Source organism: Panthera uncia (assembly GCF_023721935.1).
Source record: "Panthera uncia isolate 11264 chromosome E2 unlocalized genomic scaffold, Puncia_PCG_1.0 HiC_scaffold_20, whole genome shotgun sequence".
NCBI lineage: Eukaryota > Metazoa > Chordata > Mammalia > Carnivora > Felidae > Panthera > Panthera uncia.
In genome coordinates, this window is record NW_026057589.1 from 7,193,917 (window position 1) to 7,213,523 (window position 19,607).

Genomic DNA, 19,607 nt, shown 5'->3' on the forward strand with positions numbered 1-19,607 from the left:
GGGTGCGCGCACGCTCACACGAAGGCGCGCGTTTTCGCGTCAATCTCGGCGGCGGCGCGCACCCAAGAACACAGCTGGGGGTGGGACCAGTCAAAGCAGAGGGGGCGGTGTCCGCCACTAGGTCCCGCCCCTGGGCGGGGCGATGTCCTAACCCCGCCCCCTCTACGAGGGCTGGGGGAGTTTCAGGGCTTCAGGTGCTACTCAGCTTCAGAGTCAGGGCCTGGAGACCCGAGCTCACTGCCCTGGTGCGGATAGGTGGGTCTGTAGTCTGCGTACAGCGGCAGAAGCTCCCGTACTTGAGAATGCTGTCCATACAGGGCTGATGCCGGGATAGGTGAGGCACAGCCCATATCAGGACTGGAGCCAGGATACCTTAGGCGTATTCACTGAGCGTGGACCCCCTAGTCTTTACACTTTTATTTCATCCCCCTTCCCCAATACACAATTCAGACATCCAGGAGCTGTGGCTGTATTCCAGGGGCAGCCGGGCGTCAGGCACAGGGCCCGGAGGGAAGGCAGGAGGACAGCGCAGGAGTAGGTACTGGCACGAGGCTAAAGAGTGCGCGCTGACCCGCAGAGAGAGAGGGCTGTGGGCCGGCCTGCAGGGAGCTGAGTGCGGCCAGGCGCTGCTCTCGGGACACATCCCCGCGCAGGTCCAGGAGGGCAGAGACATGATCCTCGCTATGGGGACCCCAAAGAGGTGTGTGTCAGCTCCGCCCCGTTCCTCCTCCCCATCCCCCCACCAACACCAGTCTTCACACCTCACGTCGGGAAATTTTTGTCGTAGGCCTGCCACCTCGAGGCCGAGCAGCATGGGGTCACGGAGGTTCAGTAGATCCCGCAGAGAGAGGAGCACCGGTGCGCACTGAACACTCTCCTCCAGGCCCTGAGCACCCCAGAGTAGGTCTCGAGCCCGCCCTCGACTCCCACCCAACCACTGAGACTCCCGCCCATCTGCTCGCCTAAGGAGCTCTCACCAAACCAAGGAAAAGCTCCCGAAGCTGGGCCGCATCGTTCTGCAGGCGCTGCGCTGCCTGGATCCTCTCGTCGGCTCCTCGGCACACTAGGCGGCCCTGCATCAACGCACGTAGGTACTGCAGTACCACCGTGCGCTCCGCCTCAGCCAGGAGAAGCTGCAGAGAACGCAATGAGTCCAAGACGCCTTTCCTATGGGCGCTTCCCTGCTTCCCAGCCTCTCCCTTAAGCGCACCTGGACTGCAGGATTCCGCACTCGCCTGAAATCCTGGCAGAAGCGCACCGTCCGCTCGCATATATCGTCCAGCAGCTCTGGGCTCGACAGCCACCGGCGCGAGGGCAGAGCTTCGAACAGGGGCTGGGGGGTGGGGTTGGGCAGAGACGGGGCTGGAGGAACGTTCAGACCTAGCATTTCCCCAGCAGAGACCCATACATATATATGCTGTATCTCCTCCTCCCACCCCCATCCCCACCTGAAGACTTACCTGGAGCTCCGCCAGCAGCGCCTCCAACACCAGGCGGCAGATCCTCCTCTGCAACTCGTCCAGCCCTGCCTCCACCAGAGCCAAGTCTCCTGAACCCGCCCCGTCGGGCTGCAGGACGGACAAGGAGGAGCTGGACCGACCAAAAGTTATGGCTTCAGGACCAAGGCCAAGGCCCTCACGGCCCTCTGTTGTCTAGCCACGCTGACGCCACCTACTGGCGTAAGTTTGTGGAGGGAGGGGGCACTACCAAAGATCTGGGCCTTGGATTGAAGCTGGGAGTGATAGGCTCCGACAGCTAGAAGAAACCCAGCCAGAACTGCCTCTAATTTGCAGTGTAACTTTGCGCAAATCGTGTCTTTTGGTTTCTGTTTGGGTAAGGGAAGCCTTAGGAGTGAATAAAAAATCATCATTAACTTGTTTGTCCTCTCTGCCCCCACCTCAAAGAACACAAAACCTAAAAGGAAGGGAATTTTTTTTTCTGTTTTGCTCACAATTGCAACCACAGCCATTATTATGTGGCACAGAGTAGGACTTTGATATGATACTATGTGCCAGGTAGGCACTGTGGTAGGTACTTCACATCTATTTTCTTATGTGATTTTCAGAACGTACCATTATTACCCACATGATACTTATGAAAACAAGATTCAGAGAGATTAGGTAACTCACTCAAGGTCACACAGCAATTAGTAGAACTAGGATTGGACTCCCAGGGTTAAGTGAGTCCAAAATTTCTAATGGTCTAGTGTGGACTGCGTCCATACCTAATTGGGGTTCAATCAGCGGTTGTGTGGGGGCCTCCTAGTACCTGAGTGCTGACTGGTAGTTGAGGGTGGCCAGTAGGTAGGGCACGTAATGAGGAGCCATTGCTTCCCCCCTGATGTGGTCTCGGGAGAATCGGATCAGAGCATCACTAAAGCTGCAAAGGGCAGAGATAGTTCCTGTACCTGTCACTCTGGTGCCCCCACAACCTGAGTCCCTGGTACTCCAGCCCCACCTCCAAGAGACTCAAGACCTTGTTTTGAAGGAGCCCCTTCCCACTGGTGTGCCTTATTCACTCAGAGACCCTTAAGGCAACCCCAGGAGCCGGGCTAGGGGTTGGGAGTGGGTCAACGCCTTGGCAGACCTCCTCAGGAATGTGCCCAGTTCTGACAGCGCCATGCCATGCACCCGCCGCTGGAGTGACTCACTGACCAGGCTGGTCACGCGAATGTTCTCTTCCAGGATCTACAGGAAGAAATGGGTGGCCCTCAGCAGAGTCCTAGTCCTTCTCTCCTCCCCTTTCCCCATGGGGGCTTCCCACCTGCCTGGTCTCTTCCCACCCACCTGGAGCACTATGGCCGGCAAAGGTGAGTGATAGAAGCCAGAGGAGTCTGTGCCAGGTTCCTGCTCTCGGTTCCACTCAGCTACCTCCCCATCCAGTGCCTTCTGAAGCCAATGGGCCACATTAACCTGGGGGAAGGGGCAAAGGGCAGCAGGATACTGCTGTAGCAAGGCACTGCTGCTGCTAGAGACAGGGAGACCTGTAACTCTACAGATACAGGCCCACAGCTGGTGGCAGAGCTTCTCTGTGCCTGGGCCCCAACTACTCACCTGGATTTGGGTCACAAACATTGCCTCCAGCTGTTCAATGTTCTCCGGAGTCAGGAGGGGCTCCAGCTGAGACACATCAGCCTCAGGCCCCAACTCCAGGCTCCCCATCATTTCTGGCCTGGAGGTGGGTAGCCCAGTGTCACTCTGAGCCCCAGCCTCTGATCCACCCACTTCTCATTGCCCCAAGGGTACTGACCCCAGGTACACATGCAGTGTCCAATGCAGTAAGGCGAAGGCGTCAGCAGCTCCTAGCTTAGGCCCTTCCAGCAGTTGCTGCAGGCAGCGACGCAGTCCACTGTGCAGGGTGTGGGCCCAGAGCCGCACCACCTTGTAGTGTGGTGGGCAGCAGGGTGCCACTAGTGCTTCAGCTGTGGCCAACTCAGCTGGTAGAGCCACCCGCAGAGCCTCCAGCCACCCTGCCAAGGCCCCTGGCTCAAGCAGCAGAGGTGTCCCAAAGTGGGTCCTCTCCAGGCCCTCCTGCAGTGCCTGCAGACAGCGCCGCCGCCAGTCCCGGGGGGGCAGCTCCAGGGAGGTTGTGTGCCTAGCATCCACCTCTGCCACACGCACAGCAGCCACCAGCAAGGCTGGGTCCTCCCGTGCCAGCTGCCCTGCCACCCCCGCAGCCGCCTCCACAGCCTGGCCCAATGCCTCAGCTAGAGGGCCCAACCCCTCGAAGACTGGCAACTCCAGGCCCCCCAGAGGTGCCCACGTCTCCTCTTGCAGCTGCTCCAGCTCCCGAAGGCACACATATGCCTCCAAGAGCCGCTGGGCACCAATCAGGGTCTGTGTGTAGGCCACTGCAGCTGGCACTAAGAGGGGAGAAGATGAAACAGCCCTGAGTCTCAACCCTCCCACCTGTGCAATGGGTACAACAGTGGATGCTGAAGCCCTAGGGCTGGAATGATGTGTAAAATGTTTGACAACCAGTACAGCAGAGCACTGACCAATCTGAAAGGACCCAGGGAAGGGCCTAGAGGCCTGGTAGGCCAGGTGTAAATCCCTGAGCTGATGAAACAAGAGGAAGCGAGGGATCCTGGAGGCAAGGCAGGGAGGAACTCGGGGGGGGGGGGGGGCATGCTAATGGCTATTTACTCACTCTGTTAGGGAAGTATTTCAAAAAATTAGCAACCAGGGTGGCCAGAGCCACTTGATTGGGTCTCAGTCCTGACTCACACAACCTATGCTTGAGAATCCCAGAATAAGCTAATTTGTATCCTGCTTCATATGCCATTTGAGGCCTGAGTTACTCTCTCGGAGGTCCCTGCTGTGTCCCTCCATGCTATCTCCCACTAGTGCCCCAGCCCCTTGATCAGTGATGGGTGTTTACTGACTGTTAGTGGGCTGAGGCCCAGGGCCCCCACATACTCACCTGCCCGCAGCCGGGGCAGCAGCTGAGACAGGACCTGCAGCTGCTTGTGCTGTGCAACTTGTTCTCGCAGTGGTTTTAGGGTCTCTGTGGCCTCCACCATACCCTGGAGCAACCCATGGGCCTGGTCTAGGGCCTCACGGGTTCCCTGCACAGCCTCAAAAGCCTGGGCCAGCTGCCACACACCAGTCTTCACGCCCTCCAGGTAGGACTGCACCACCGACTGTAGTGGGGAGAGAGCTAGTGAGGCCTAGCCAGTCCTGCAGCCCATCCCCAGCTCTCCTACCCCCTGACCGATTGACCAATGCCCACCTTAATGCGTGCTTCCAGGGAACAGGTACGTTGAACTTCACGGCTGCGGTACTGGCCCAGCCTGGCCAGCTGCTCTGGCCGGTAGAAGATGCCCGAGGCCCATTTGAGTGCTGCTCCTCTGGCCAGCTGCTCCGCCCTCTCTTGCTCTGGCCACTCAGGCCCTGGGCAGGAAGACCCTGGGCAGCCTCATCAGCTGGGCAGGGCCTACAGGAAACGGCCCAAACCTGCTCCCCTTCCTACTTCTCAGACTGTCCCCCTAGGGCAGTCTGATCCATTCCTCTTGCTGCCCCATGGAGCTCCAGCCAGACCTGGCAAGGAGGCTCCAACCCCGACATTCCCATCTTTCTTGCCACCGTCCCTCCCTGAGCCCACCCAGGACTCATACCAGGGGGAAGTGAGGGCTGCATTTCATCCTTGGTTGCTGAGTCCATGGCACTCCCTGGAAGCACTGGAGATGAGGTAGGAGTGGGAGCAAGAGTCTGGGTTAGAGCAGGCAGAGTGGATTCTCTGAGCTGCAGCCTTGGTCTAGGCCCCTCTGAGAAGGAGGAAGGAGGTTCTTGCCCAGCCCCTCAGAAAATGGGAGGGAGGTGGGTGTGATGGGGAGGCAGCTGAGAAGATTTGCCTGCTCAGTTTCTCAGTTTTGCCCCTGCAGATGCCAAGCAAGGCAGGGAAGGCACAGGCCTCTGCTGGCCCCAGCTCCTGCTCTGAATTGCAGAGGACAGTTTGGTATGGAACTCACCAGGCTTGACCAGGCATCCAGTTCTTTCTCCTTTGAAAATAGTCTTGGCCTTGAAGATGGCCCTCTCCCCAGTCCTCAGAGCAAAGCTAGGTATTCTCTTCACTGTCTCAAGAGGCCTTGGTGGCTCCAGCCCACATCTTGGCACGCAGCAAAATTCCTCTCTCCAAGGAAACCTCTGTCCCACTCTGGGCCCAGGAGCACCCTCCTCCTTCCAAGGCCCCTCCCTCCCCAAGGCCAAATGCCTGAAAGGAAGGAAGCTGAGTCTGGCCCTTTATTCCCAACAGGAAAGAGCATCTGCATTGTGGGATGGTGTAGGGAGGGCTGGGCACCACTTCCTTGGGGGGAGGGGGTGTACTCCCTGTAACCATTGAGTCCTGACCAGCCCAAATAGGACCCCTTAGTACTCAGGACACAGACGTGAACTAGAGGGCCCCAAACAGGGGTGGAGAGCAGGGTGTGCAAATACGGGTGCAGACAACATCACAGTAGGGAAACTGTGCCAATGGCCCCTCAGAGGAGGGTTGCACCTCTGCAGAGGACTGAGAGGCTACAGGCTATTGTGAGGAAGGTGTATGATGGGTGGTAGTGACAGAGAGGTAGAAGGGCTATGAAACCTATGTTTGTCTTGAGAGTTAAAGGGGGCCATGGAGAGAACAACAGGGTAGTAATAATATAGTGGAAGCTGGTTACCACCCAAATCCACCCTTCAGGACAAAGCCACCTGTTGCCCTAGCTGCCAGGAGTGTAGGTTGCTGAGGTGTCACAGCTGAGTCTCTCTGGTACCCTTGCCTCGACAGAGACCACCTTGGAAGAGCCACCCCAGTCTCAGTGCTCCTAGTCAGATAGTCTGAGGCCTCTATATAACTGCATCACAGTTTAATTCCCCCCTCTGCCCAGTTCTGCATGTCTTACTCTAAGCTTCCCTGTAGGCCTGGCTCAAAGTCAGCTTCCCAAAGATCTTGACTTAAAATAAATGAAAATAGATAATGATGATATCAAGCATAACAAAATGGTGTCGGCCAACACATAATCCTTCCTACCTGCCAGGAGCTGCTCTAAGTGTTTTACATATATGTATGCATAGGTAAGCATGTTTGCATTGGCAGAAAAATGGTTATAATTTCAGGGCCTAGGAGCACTGCAGTGTGGAGACAAGAGAAAGATGAGGCTGGGATCAGGGATGGGGAGTGGGAATGGAGACAAGTGGGCAAGCTACATGTAGTTACTGCTTGCTGTTTGGCAGGAAGTGAGGGACAGGAATAGGGTGAGTAAACCCACATACTTGGGCAGCTTCCAGGAGCAGGTTTGGGGAAACACATTGGGTTCATCAGGCAGCATGGTCTCCTCTCCTGAAATGGGGACAGGGTGGCCACCAGGAAAGTTCCGATGGCTCTCCATTCTCTACTGCCATGGCTGCCCACCGACTTTTTCCACCTCCCTCTGCCCCCTGTCCTCTCATCCGGGATCCCGGGGTTGTTTTCGTCCTCTTCGGAGGCTGGATATTTGTTGATAGTCCCCGAAGTTTTGCTGCCGTGTCCACCGAGAGGAATTGCGCCGGATTCCCTGGGAGGGCGCGGAGCGGAAGCGGAAACAGCGACGCTGGCGCCGGCGGCCTGGTGGCCAGGAACGGAAGCGGAAGTGGCGGCGGCGCCGGCCTGGCCTGGCCTGGCTGAAGGGAGGCGGCGGGCGGGCGCGATGGCGGAGGCCGGGCCGCAAGCGCCGCCTCCCCCGGGCACCCCAAGCCGGCACGAGAAGAGCTTGGGACTTCTCACCACCAAGTTCGTGTCGCTTCTCCAGGAGGCCAAGGATGGTGTGCTTGACCTCAAGCTGGTGCGGCCTGGGCTAAGGGGCGACCGGGAGGATAGTGGACCAGGCAGGCCTGGACCGGTAGCGGGAATCCCTGGGACGGCCCAGCTGAGCTCTCAGAGAGCAGGCAGCCATCCGTGCGCTTTCTCACAGGAGGGAGGCTGGGAGCTGTTCCATTCAGTCAGTCGAGGCCATTGGGTGTCAGCTATGTGCCAGGCTCAGGGCTGCAAGTGCTAGTCCTCGTGGCCCTCCTCGGCTGATGGGAGAAGAGCATCAGAACATCAGTTCAGGCTGCACCAGGCCTTTTCCTGCCCCGCGGTCTTGAGCCGGTTTAGTGCCTGGAAAGAGGGTTGGGACTCAGGCCACCCTTTTTTCAGATCCTTTCCAGACCAAGTCTCAAAGTAGCTGGGGATACACCTGAGAGCAGGGATAAGTATCCTTCACTCTTTTCTGTCTGCCAGGCAGCTGACACCCTTGCCGTGCGCCAGAAGCGGCGGATTTACGACATTACTAACGTGCTGGAAGGTATCGGGCTGATCGAGAAAAAATCCAAGAATAGCATCCAGTGGAAGTGAGTGGGGGTATCTGGGAGGGCAGTGGCATCTCCTACCCAGAAGTGTCAGGGGTGTGGGGAGAAGGATGCAGGAGAGAGCATGGGCCATGGGACCCAGAGTTCCTGGTGGCTCCTCTCAGCCCTACTCCCTGGGCTCAGGGGCGTGGGGCCTGGCTGCAATACCCGGGAGATTGCGGACAAGCTGATTGAGCTCAAGGCTGAGATCGAGGAGCTGCAACAGCGGGAGCAAGAATTGGACAAGCACAAAGTGTGGGTGCAGCAGAGCATCCGGAACGTCACAGAGGACGTGCAGAACAGCTGATATCCTCCTGGCGGTCCCTGCTCCCAGGGAGTGGGTGAGGGGCCCTTTAGTCCAGCTGGGTTTGTTCTGTGGTGCCCAAGGCACTATCCACCTTGGGAGGATGATCCTGCAGTTCCTCACCAGGTCCCTGCTTCAGCCTCCCTCCTCAAAGCCCCTCCCCAACCAGTCTTGTCCTGTGATCCTTCCCCATGTAGACCCGAGGACTTTCTCTTGAGAGCTTGTATGTCAGATCTCTGCTAAAGAGCTGGGTTTTCTCTGTGGTCTGCCATTTATCACCATAGGCAGGGCATCAGCCGTTCTCCTTAACCCCCACACCTTGGCCTACGTGACTCATGAGGACATCTGCAGATGCTTTGCTGGTGAGCAGAGCCTGGGTAGGGGGAATTGGGGGTGGGGCTGGGCTGAACCACAGCCCTGAGCAGTGGGTTCAGTGCCAAAGGAGAGTTTTGTCTCTTAAGAGGGTTCCTTGGGCCTGCCCAAAGAGGAATCAGGCAGGGTAAGTCCTGGGTTTGAGGGTCACTGGGACCCCATGGAGGCCAACTGTATTGAAAGTGTACATGAATTCTGGGCTGAGTCCCTGGGTCAGTCCCCCTCTCCACTGTTCCCTGGGTTTGTCTTCTCAGGCATGACAGAAACATAAGGGGGAGAGAGAATGGGTATGCTCTTGCATTCTTGTATCCAGGGGACAGTGGTGTTCACTTTCAGCCTGTAGTTAGTTGCATTATGGGTACAGGAACTGTTCCTTCTCCATTTTGCATTCCCCAGACTGATTTGGGGAAGGAACACTGGCCTTGGCCAGAACTTCTAGGGAACAGTCCCATCAATAAGGGAGTGAGATGCCCATGGCCAGCAATCCTTTGATCCACATGTTTGAACCCAGATTTTGTGGTTACTGACCCTTGGGCTCTTGGGAGGAGAAAAGCTTTAGTTCTCTGCCCCAGCCACTGTGGGGGTTGGGTGAAGCCTGCTGTCCCTAAGAGACCATGATTTCCTTTCTTGATCCAAGGGATAGCCACCCCTATTCTCAGATTAGATTGAGCCCACGGGCCCTGACCTATTCTCCTTGTCATTCTAGGAGATACTCTACTGGCCATCCGGGCCCCATCAGGCACCAGCCTCGAGGTGCCCATCCCAGAGGTGGGTGCTCAGCCTGGGCAGGCGGGGTTGATTGAGGGTGGGTGCTGGCTGTGGAGCTTGATAAGTGCCGGGTGGGGCAAGTAGGGGGAAGCCTGGGTTTTAGGGTTATCTAGAAGAACGGGCAGCCTAGGGTGGAAGAGGACACTGGCCCTGGCCCAGGGTCAGGCAGGAGCCAAGTGTGCTTCTAATTCTACCTGTCCCCCATCCCCCACCTCCAGGGCCTCAATGGGCAGAAGAAGTACCAGATTCACCTGAAGAGTGTAAGTGGCCCCATTGAGGTGCTGCTGGTGAACAAGGAGGCATGGAGCTCACCGCCTGTGGCAGTGCCTGTGCCGCCACCTGAAGATCTGCTCCAGAGCCCACCTGCGGTCCCTACCCCTCCACCTCTGCCCAAGCCTACCCTGGCCCAGCCCCAGGATACCTCACGCCCAAGCAGTCCCCATGTGACCAGCCCCACCCCTGTTCCTGGCATCATCGAAGCCCAGGGGGTGCCTGGTCCAGCAACTGAGATCACAGGTGAGGTGTAACGGGCAGCTGGTGATGGGATGATTTTGGGGGCCCGAATGGCAACATCTCTGTTGTGAAATGTGTACTCAGAGTTGGAAAAGACTTCGTGGGGGTTGTCCTTTTCCTGGTCTCTAGTTGGCCTCCCTTTGCTGTGGTTATGAGTCGTTTTTAATAGGGAAGCTCTGACTGTGAAAGGGTATATCAGTGGTGACAATTTTCCCCTAGATCCGTCTACGTCTCACTTTCCCTGGTCACCTCTCTTAAAGAGTAGTCACAGCAGCCATGTCTTCTGGGAGTCTTCCTCTTGGAGGTCTCAAGCTCCTGTCTCTTTTCGTGGCTCATTTCTAAGTTACCTCTTCAGGAACCTTGACAGTTCCTATCTCTCCTTGGGCTATCATCATCCTGACTGGGTTCTAGCACAAAGCTTCAATGTCTCACTTCCTGCTCCCAAGTGACTGGGTTCTGGGGATCTGATTGCAGTGAGTGGTGGCCCTGGAACCAATAGCAAGGACAGTGGTGAGCTTAGCTCCCTCCCACTGGGCCTGACAGCACTGGACACCCGGCCGCTACAGTCCTCTGCCCTGCTGGACAGTAGCAGCAGCAGCAGCAGCAGCAATAGCAGCTCATCTGGACCCAACCCTTCTACCTCCTTTGAGCCCATCAAGGCAGACCCCACAGGAGGTAAGTGCTTGTCTCCTGAGGAGTAGGGGGAACCCAGCCTCAGCCAGTCCTAGGTCAGAAACAGTACGGGGGCTGGAACCAGCTCATCTGTCTCCTCAGCCAGAGCTGGCCAGCCCAAGGGTCAGCCCTGGCATCAACTCTTGCCTTGACACCAGGGCTCTGCCAGGTTGGGTGAGGAGCCTGGCCTTCAGCTTGGCAATGGTGCCCCTTTGCTCCCCTTCCTGGGTTACATGGAACTCCTAGGTCCCTCTCAAGCCCTGCCTGTCACCCCTTGCACTCAGGTGTCACAAAGGCATTACTGCTGTCCTGGAGAAGGGGCTGTGGTAAGGCCCTCAGTGTCCAAAGGTGGGCAGTGCCTTCCCAGGGGAGGTGATGTCATCTGCCTGGAGTCTTCTCTCCATCTTTTGATGTGAGTGTTTGCTTCCTCCAGGACTTTGTCTTCTTGGCCCACAAACACTGCTAAGTTTCTTCTCGCTAAATGACACTTTATCCTTTGTGTTTCCTCTGTCCCCTTCACTGTCTCCTCTCTGGACTCCTTGAACAAGTGATCTCTATTCCATTCTGTATCTTGGTCCCCTAGTCCCCCTTCAGGTTGCAGCAGTCAAGATCCCTGTATGCCAACCCCACGGTATGCCAGTGCTACTTCTGAGAAATTTCCTAGCCTTGACTACTGGCTCCAGCAGGTTTCTGGGCTAATTTATTCAGGTGCTTCTTTACTCCATGTTGATGCTTTTTACGTCTTTTGGCATTTATGATGCCAATTCTGGCTCTTATCTCTTGCTGGCTTCTGACCTCTCCCTGGCACTCCTATAAACCTTGGTGCTTCCCACATCTCTGTCCTATTCTACAGCTGTGGAGGGCACCTATTCAGGGTAGATGAGTCCCCAACTTTCAGCTTGCCTAGTTCTTTTGCCTGAACTCCACACCTGTGCCCATGTGCCTTCCTGTGCACATCCATTGGGCATTTCGTTCCTGTGTCCTCAACTGAAACTTGCTTTTGCTTTTTTGCTTTTTCTGTTTGTTTGTTTTTTTAATATTTATTTTTGAGAGACAGAAAGACAGAGCACAAGTTGGGGAGGGGCAGAGAGAGAGGGAGACACAGAATCCAAAGCAGGCTCCAGGCTCCAGCCTGTCAGCCCAGAGCCCAATGTGGGGCTCAAACTCACAGACTGCGAGATCACGACCAGAGCCGAAGTCAGACGCTTAACTGACTCAGCCATCCAGGCTCCCCGAAACTTGCTTTTTCTACTTCTGTGTCTACCCTACTGTTGACCCTGGTCCCCCAGGCCTGACATCTGCATGTCACTCCTTTTCTATCTCCTTCTGCTCCCCATCTTGCATTAGCTGAGTTTTGTTCCAGACATCTCCCATCACTGGCTTCTATTTATCCTCAACACTCAGGGTCACTACTGGCTATCTCTATTCTAAACTCTTCAGCATCCTCCTTTTACTGTGACATTTCTGTCTTTACAGAGTACTTCTAATGGCTTCTTAAGCCCTGCTGGATAAAACCAGAATCCCTACACCTAGCATATGAAATCCTCATGAACCAGCCCCAGCACTCCTCTCTGGTGTCATTTTCCTCTGCTTCCCACGTGCATCCTCCCAGTCAGACCTTTGTAGCAGATTTGTCACCCTGTAGCACCAGCCCCCCTATAAGTATCTGCTTCCTGCCCTGCCCAGTGACCTGGTCCCCAGGGTGTGATCTCTGAGCCTGGCATTGAGCAGGTGCTCAGCAAGGGCAGGGGTGAATGGGGCATCTTCCATCAGACAGGGCATACCTGCTGAACCCATAAAGGGAGGAAGTCTGCTGCCATTCTGCAGCAGTTCTGAGTTAGGAGGGCTATACCAGTTACCCGCAATGGGCCTTTATTACCCTGAGCCCAGCACTGAGGAATTCACGTCTAGGAGGGGAGACTGACAATGCCAGCTTTGCCTGGGGCAGGGCCTCCATCTCCTCAGTTGTGTGGAGCCCCAAGATGGGTGATAGAAGATCTGAGGATGAAGGTTAGGGTGGGACCAGAATGGATCTCTGTGCTCTTGAGCATGGCTTTCTTGTCTTTCAGTTCTGGAACTCCCCAAAGAACTGTCAGAAATCTTCGATCCCACACGAGGTAGGGCTGCATTCTTCCATGGGGTAAAGGGTAGCTCATTCAGTCTTACGGCTGTTTGCTTGCGCTTCTGAGGATCTTTGATTGTGCTCGGTCCCTGGGCAAAGCGTAAAGTTCCTAAGGAATGGCTAGGGGGGTCCCCTTCATGGGCTTTGGTGGGTAGAGAGGCAGGAGCCAGAATGTAACTGAACTCTCCCTTTCTCCCCAGAATGCATGAGCTCAGAGCTGCTGGAGGAGCTGATGTCTTCAGAAGGTGGGTGGCCCAGGAAGGTGGGGAGCGGCGGTTGGCAGGGGGTGGGCAGCTGCTGGGAGGGGCCTTGGCCCAGAGTCTCAGCCTGATGCTCTCTGCAGTGTTTGCCCCTCTCCTCCGCCTTTCTCCACCCCCTGGAGACCACGATTACATCTACAACCTGGACGAGAGTGAAGGTGTCTGTGACCTCTTCGACGTGCCTGTTCTGAATCTCTGACTGACAGAGACATGCTCTGTGTGGCCCGGACACAGACTGTGTGACCTGGGGGCTGCCTGAGGACATCCCCCATTCTACCCCTACACAGCTTGAGAGCCACAGACTCCTGGCTTCCCCAGCTTTCCCTCACTGCAGTTCTGAACACAACTCCCACTCCTGCACGAGCACCTGTACCGTGCTAGGAAAGTAGGGGAAAGGGGCTCAGCCCCCTTCACCGTGGAGCCAACGTTTGCCTCTTCTTTTCTGGGGCTTTCCTCCACTACATGCCCTCTCAGAGCCCAGGCTCAGCTACCACTCAGTGGCACAGAACTGAAGACCTGCCATCACCCCAATAGGGCAGCTTGTCCAACCCTACTGCCCTGTTCCAGCCAACCCCCACTCCCCCCCACTCTGAGGTGGGGAGCCTAGGGTGGAGCCTGATGCTCTCCAGCACCACCCCAGCCTCCTTCACTTTTCCCCACCCCCTGAACCTGCAGCTCCCCTTGGACCTCTGTGTGTATCCCCCATCTGCCTGGCCCTTAGCCCTGAGAACCTATAGGTAGGGTTGGGGTGGGGGGAGTGCTAACAGGAAAGAACAGAGAGGTCTTTAGCTAGAAATCTGGGCAAGTGAGTCCCTAAGGATTGGTCCAATCTCCTGCTGCCCTGTAGGTCTCCCTCTCCTCTGCCTGCCCCACCCTTGTTTATTCATTTATCCTCATTTAGAGCCATTTCCAGAGATTTAGAAAGATTTGCAGTAACGAATGGATTCCTATATAAAGATTATTTTTATACTTTTTGCAGCAAAAGGAAATTGTAATATTTGTACAGTGTGCGAGTGAATAAAGACCGTGCCTAAGGCTGTATCTGATCTGGTTTTTTCTGGGCCCCTCCCTGGAATTCTGCTGGATAGGTGGTGGGACCGGGTGGGTCACCTTGCCGGAAAGGGAGGTGTGGCTGCTCTGGCAACCCATCCTCCCCGCCCCCACCTGCCGCACCTTGGGGCGGGGCGGGGCCGCCTCTTGGGGCGGGGCAGGCGCCTACCCCCGGGACTCCAACCCGGAACTAGTCTGGCTCCCTTGGGAAGGCCGCGGCGCTTGTCCTGGAGCGAGCCTGACCGTTGAGTGCGGGCCACGGGGTCCAGGCCTTGGACAGGGAGACGCCCTCGTTCTCGGAGGCACCAGACCAGGCACGCCCTCGGCCGGAGGTTGGACGGTCTGGAAACTACAGGCGTCCCCGCCCAGCTGGACCATGGCGCCCCCGAGGAACGTGGTGAAGATCGCGGTCCAGATGCGTGACGCCATCCCGCAACTCATCCGGCTGGACCAGGTCACTAGGCCTGTCTGGCCTCCATTCACCCCACCACTCACCTCTGGGCCGCCCCCCTTCCCCTCGGAACTCCCAGGTTCCTTCCCAATTCCTCCCCACACCTGCCCCATAAGTGACCTCTTCACTTGCAGGCAAAGCCTCTGGCTGCTGTGCTGAAGGAGGTGTGCGACGCGTAAGTGCAGGCTAGCCAGGCGGGGGAGGGGATTGGGAGATGGGAGGGCAGAAGGGAGGGGCGCCCCCTACCTGCCTCACTGAGTCTCTGCTGCCCGCAGGTGGAGCTTGGTTCACTCTGAACGCTATGCCCTGCAGTTTGCTGATGGACATAGGAAATACATCACTGAGAACGTGAGTCTTCCACTCCCCGCCAGGCCCATATTCCACTGTGTGACATCCCCACCTCCTGCAAGCACACCTGGTCTTGATTACTCAGACTCATCCCACTGTCTGGAATGTGATCTTTTCCTGACTCCCAAACCCTCCCTCACCGAGAACCCCAGTTGACCAGTTCTCAGAGCCCTTTTTGACTTCTCTCCCTTTCTTTCCATCTTCTCCAGAACCGTACAGAGATCAAGAATGGCAGCATCCTGTGCCTCAGCACTGCCCCAGTAATGCCCTTACTGATCCCACCCTCTTTTCCTGCTCTTCTTCTATGCCTCCTTCCTGCCCACCTTCCTCTCTGCCCCAGATCTGGAGGCCGGGACTCCAACTCCGCAGTGCCCCACCTAGTGGACATCTGAGTCCCCACACCTCAGTTCTTCTACCCAACCTCTCACCTCTCCCACCCCTGCCAGGACCTTGAGGCTGAGCGACTGTTGGGTGGGCTGCAGTGTGGGAGCCGTGAAAGGCGCCGGGAAACTCTGCAGCACCTCGTCTTGCTGGCCCCAGACATGACCTTTGCCCAGGAGGTCATCAGCCGTGATGGGCTTCAGAGACTAGGCACCATCATTGAGGATGGAGATGAGTGAGCACAGGACTGTGGTGGATGGTGGACATGGTGGGGCTGGGGGTCCTGGTCTGGTCCTGCTCAGCCCCATATGTCCCCCCAGCTTAGGGGAATTGCTGGCCCTTGCACTGAGGGCCTTCTTGGAGCTCATGGAACATGGCATGGTGTCTTGGGAGACGCTCAGCATCCCTTTTGTTAGGAAGGTGGGTTGCCTCTTCTAGGGGCAGCAGGGGTGGGGTCAGGATATGGCCTTCCATGGTGGTGAAATGCTAACAATCCCCTTCCCCTGTTACAGGTGGTATGCTATGTGAACATGAACTTGATGGATGCATCTGTGCAGCCCCTGGCTCTCAGGCTGTTGGAGAGTGTGACTTTGAGCAGCCCTGCCCTGGGCCAGCTGGTCAAAAGTGAAGTGCCACTGGATAGGCTGTTGGTACACCTACAGGTGTAAGTGTCTGGGGGTGGGGATGGAATACAGATGAGGGGTGTGGACCGAGACCCTGGATAGCCAGCTGAGCCCTCCTTTTCTTGCCCCAGGATGAACCAGCAGCTACAAACCAAGGCTATGGCCTTGCTGACAGCCTTGCTGCAGGGGGCCAGCTCTACTGAACGCAAGGTGAGTGTCCCATCTGGTGGCTGGCTGTGGGGGCAGGAGCTGGTGGGTACTGTGCTCTGTCCTGGGACTGCAGGGTGGGTGCTCATGGTGGGGCTAAATCATCTAAGTCCCTTTCCCACCCAACTCAGCACATGCTTGACTACCTGTGGCAGAGAAACCTTCGCCAGTTCATCTATAAGGTAGGAAAGACTGGGCTAGGCAGACCCCTCCCCACTTTCCCTCTCCCAGTAAGCTGACACTCACACCCGTGGGCTGGCTGTTCTGCAGAACATCATCCACAGTGCAGCACCACTGGGCGATGAGATGGCTCATCATTTGTACGTACTGCAGGCCCTTATGTTGGGGCTGCTGGAGCCACGTATGCGGACACCACTGGACCCCTACAGCCAGGTGGGTGCTTTTGGAGTGCACAAGGCTGGGGCCAGCTAGAGAATGGCCTTGAATCTATGATCCTGATATTCCCTTACTCCACAACAATGACCCCAGGAACAGCGGGAGCAGCTGCAGGCCCTGCGCCAGGCTGCCTTTGATCCTGAAGGGGAGTCTTTGGGCACCGGGCTGAGTGCTGACCGTCGCCGTTCCCTCTGTGCCCGCGAGTTTCGAAAACTGGGCTTCTCCGTGAGCAACCCCTCCCTAGCTCCCCACCCCTGCCTCAACCAGGGCTGCTTTGTTCCAGAGGCCTGGAGTCCTTACTGAGCTACCTGTCCCTCTTTCCCCAGAACAGCAACCCTGCACAGGATCTAGAGCGAGTGCCCCCCGGCCTGTTGGCCCTGGACAACATGCTTTACTTCTCCAGACATGCACCTAGTGCTTACAGCCGGGTCAGTGATATGGTGGAAGGGATACAGTAGGATGCCACCTAAGCAGAGTCTGTATTGCCTTAGCTGCGACTTCTATCCCATTCTCTGTTTCCACCACCCCAGTTTGTGTTGGAGAACAGCAGCCGTGAGGACAAGCATGAGTGCCCCTTTGCCCGGAGCAGCATCCAGCTGACTGTGCTGCTGTGTGAGCTGCTCCGCATTGGGGAGCCCTGTGAGTGGACTGGGCACAGCGTGTCCAGGAACGGGGGACGGAAGGGCAGAGAGGGCCAGGGGCTGCACACACTTTCTCCCTGAGCCCCTCCTGCCCCCCTGCTCCAGGCTCCGAAACAGCCCAGGATTTTTCACCCATGTTCTTCAGCCAAGACCAGAGTTTCCATGAGCTCTTCTGTGTGAGCATCCAGCTGCTTAATAAGACCTGGAAGGAGATGCGGGCCACCCAGGAGGACTTTGACAAGGTGGGTGGGGTGGAAGCTAGGAGACCTGAGCCAGGGCAGGGGCTCTTCTGAGTAGGGGTCCAGAGCATAGTACTGAGCTGAATTGGTGACTCCAGGTCATGCAAGTGGTGCGGGAGCAGCTGGCCCGCACGCTGGCCTTGAAGCCCAGCTCCCTGGAGCTTTTCCGAACCAAGGTGAACGCGCTCCCCTACGGGGAGGTCCTGCGGCTGAGACAGACAGAGCGGCTGCATCAGGAGGGCACACTGGCCCCTCCCATACTGTGAGTAGATGGGAGTGGATCCCTGTCCTGGCTCCACCTTCCTTAGTGCCCATGGGCCTTGCCCCAGTCCCAGTCACCAAGCACGGCCTCCCCACCCCTGCCCCACCAGGGAGCTGCGGGAGAAGCTGAAGCCGGAACTCATGGGCCTGATCCGCCAGCAGCGTTTGCTCCGCCTCTGTGAGGGGACACTCTTCCGCAAGATCAGCAGCCGGCGACGCCAGGGTGGTTGAGGGGAGGGTGGGCAGAGAGTGGCTGGGTGGCTGGGTGGCTGGGTGGCTGGGTTGGGGTCAGGGCCCCTCTTGTCACTCCTTCCATCTTCCCTTTCTACCCACAGACAAGTTGTGGTTCTGCTGCCTGTCCCCTAACCACAAGGTGCTGCAGTATGGGGACGTGGAGGAGGGTTCCAGCCCACCCACCCCTGAGAGCCTACCTGAGCAGCGTAAGAATGGGGCAAGGGTCAGGATCAGCCACCTGCTCTCCCCAGACCATGTCGCAGGACCACCTGGGTCCCAGTGATCAGCCTAGCCTTCTTCCTGCAGTCCCTGTGGCTGATATCAAGGCACTGCTAACAGGCAAAGACTGCCCCCACGTCCGGGAGAAAGGCTCAGGGAAGCAGAACAAGGTGAGTGTAGTGGAAGACAGGGGCTCCTTCCCACCCACATCTGCCCTGCCCTGTTCCCTGCTCAGTGCTCTCAGCTCCCTGGCTTCCCCAGGATCTCTATGAGTTAGCCTTCTCAGTCAGCTATGACCATGGGGAGGAGGAGGCATACCTCAACTTCATCGCCCCATCCAAACGGGAGGTAAGTGTCTGGGCCAGGCTGAGCTGAGTTGGGCAGATGGACCGGGGAAGAGATGGGCAGGCCCTCACGGAGCTGGCCCTGTCCCCAGTTCCACCTGTGGACAGATGGGCTGAGCGCCCTGCTGGGAAGTCCCATGGGTAGTGAGCAGACTCGGCTGGACCTGGAACAGCTGTTGACGATGGAGACCAAGCTGCGGTTGTTGGAGCTGGAGAATGTGCCCATTCCTGAGCAGCCGCCTCCCATCCCCCCGCCCCCCACCAATTTCAACTTCTGCTATGACTGCAGCATCCCTGAACCTTGACAGTGAGGTTGGCCGTGGGCCACAGCTGCTGGCACTGCGGCAACCATGAAGGGTGGAGGGTGGAAAAGCCCAGACATCCGGACAAACAGAGGCTGCAGCAGAAATAAAGTCTGCTTGGCTCTTATGTATGTGTCGAGCCAGTTCTGAACCTGTGGGCCAAGCCTGCCTTCAAGCTTAGCTGGCAAATGAGATGGGGCATCGGGTCAAGGTCACTGCTTGGGGCCACAAACCTGGGGAGCCGTAGCTGAGGGTATTCTGCAGGAGGCTGGAGACAAGCTGGACCTATTGTCCTTCCACAAGATGAGTCCTCAGCCTTCCTGAGTGCTGGGCCTGCAGAGAGGGATGGCCTATGGTCTGGAGGGTCAGTTGAGGGACCTGTGGCAAGGCAGAAGGTGTTGTCCTAAGTGGATACCTTCCTGGGCAACATGAACAGGGGCCTAGTCTGAAAGCCATGTTTCTAAAAGGCTCCTAACAGTTTGAACTCAGTCCTCAGCTCTGGTTGGCCCTGCTCTTTGTCCTTTTCGAGGCCCTCTGGTGAGAGGCATGAAGGAATAGATGTGAAGCTGGGTCTGCTTTGTGCTGAAGGGCAAACTCAAGATTCCAAACCTGTCCCCTGGTGGTGGAAGGATGTGTTGATTCTGATGAGGGAATTCAGTGCAAGCCTTGCATTCTGAGTCAAATCCACTGCAGCAGCAGGGTGTGGTGGTGGCCACGGACAGGCAAGACCACTGGGGACCGAAAGTGGCGAGGAGTATTGGGCCCAGCTGGAGGTCAATCTCAGAGGCTAGCACACCAACCCACAGGGCAGGCTGAAAGCTGCCACCACTCTGACCTTCTCCGTGCCTCTCACTACCGCTATTTCTCAACACCATCTCAGTACCTTTTTAACGGTATTGACCATCAACATGTTACCTTGAAAACTGATGAAATGGCATCTCTTTGGAGAATGTGCTGGGAGAGCACCTGTTTCTGACTCAGGCCTCCAGGGCCCAACATGCCCACTCCTACATTCAGAGACTTCCCACCACAGTTGGAATAGTTCAACTTGCTATT

General features: G+C 56.9%; 3 protein-coding genes and 1 long non-coding RNA gene across 10 annotated transcripts; 3 read left to right on the forward strand and 1 right to left on the reverse strand.

Moving 5' to 3' along the window:
- Positions 1-405: 405 nt before the first annotated feature.
- Positions 406-7,001, reverse strand: EXOC3L1 (exocyst complex component 3 like 1). 3 transcript variants are annotated; one of them, XM_049622848.1, is made up of 14 exons: positions 5,471-6,984; positions 5,117-5,179; positions 4,732-4,907; positions 4,423-4,642; positions 3,250-3,862; positions 3,054-3,171; positions 2,787-2,912; positions 2,587-2,687; positions 2,269-2,379; positions 1,461-1,590; positions 1,211-1,333; positions 978-1,133; positions 762-886; positions 406-681 (listed from the first exon to the last, which is right to left on the reverse strand). In XM_049622848.1, the coding sequence occupies exons 2-14, from the start codon at positions 5,160-5,162 to the stop codon at positions 492-494; spliced, it is 2,235 nt and encodes a 744-aa protein (XP_049478805.1). In that variant the 5' UTR covers positions 5,163-5,179; positions 5,471-6,984; the 3' UTR covers positions 406-491. The 3 variants fall into 3 exon arrangements, with proteins under 3 accessions (XP_049478805.1, XP_049478807.1, XP_049478806.1); XM_049622850.1 differs by lacking the exon at positions 762-886 and having other exon boundaries at positions 5,471-7,001; XM_049622849.1 differs by lacking the exon at positions 2,787-2,912 and having other exon boundaries at positions 5,471-6,985.
- Positions 613-1,873, forward strand: LOC125916589 (uncharacterized). The gene is made up of 2 exons (XR_007455971.1): positions 613-700; positions 788-1,873. It is a non-coding gene; the product is annotated as an uncharacterized LOC125916589 (long non-coding RNA).
- Positions 7,002-7,086: 85 nt separating the features above from the next.
- Positions 7,087-13,896, forward strand: E2F4 (E2F transcription factor 4). Of its 2 annotated transcripts, XM_049622860.1 has the most exons (10): positions 7,087-7,300; positions 7,738-7,847; positions 7,989-8,150; positions 8,467-8,510; positions 9,227-9,288; positions 9,507-9,804; positions 10,276-10,476; positions 12,543-12,590; positions 12,796-12,840; positions 12,939-13,896. In XM_049622860.1, the coding sequence occupies exons 1-10, from the start codon at positions 7,166-7,168 to the stop codon at positions 13,052-13,054; spliced, it is 1,221 nt and encodes a 406-aa protein (XP_049478817.1). In that variant the 5' UTR covers positions 7,087-7,165; the 3' UTR covers positions 13,055-13,896. The 2 variants fall into 2 exon arrangements, with proteins under 2 accessions (XP_049478817.1, XP_049478818.1); XM_049622861.1 differs by lacking the exon at positions 12,543-12,590.
- A 128-nt stretch (positions 13,897-14,024) lies between these two features.
- On the forward strand, positions 14,025-18,678 carry ELMO3 (engulfment and cell motility 3). Of its 4 annotated transcripts, XM_049622851.1 has the most exons (20): positions 14,027-14,359; positions 14,491-14,531; positions 14,632-14,704; positions 14,914-14,964; positions 15,151-15,320; positions 15,406-15,505; positions 15,598-15,749; positions 15,840-15,918; positions 16,047-16,097; positions 16,186-16,308; positions 16,405-16,536; positions 16,638-16,739; positions 16,842-16,950; positions 17,058-17,194; positions 17,290-17,453; positions 17,563-17,675; positions 17,788-17,892; positions 17,993-18,075; positions 18,167-18,253; positions 18,342-18,678. In XM_049622851.1, the coding sequence occupies exons 1-20, from the start codon at positions 14,282-14,284 to the stop codon at positions 18,552-18,554; spliced, it is 2,163 nt and encodes a 720-aa protein (XP_049478808.1). In that variant the 5' UTR covers positions 14,027-14,281; the 3' UTR covers positions 18,555-18,678. The 4 variants fall into 4 exon arrangements, with proteins under 4 accessions (XP_049478810.1, XP_049478808.1, XP_049478809.1 ...); XM_049622853.1 differs by lacking the exon at positions 18,167-18,253 and having other exon boundaries at positions 14,025-14,359; XM_049622852.1 differs by lacking the exon at positions 14,914-14,964.
- Positions 18,679-19,607: the final 929 nt, after the last annotated feature.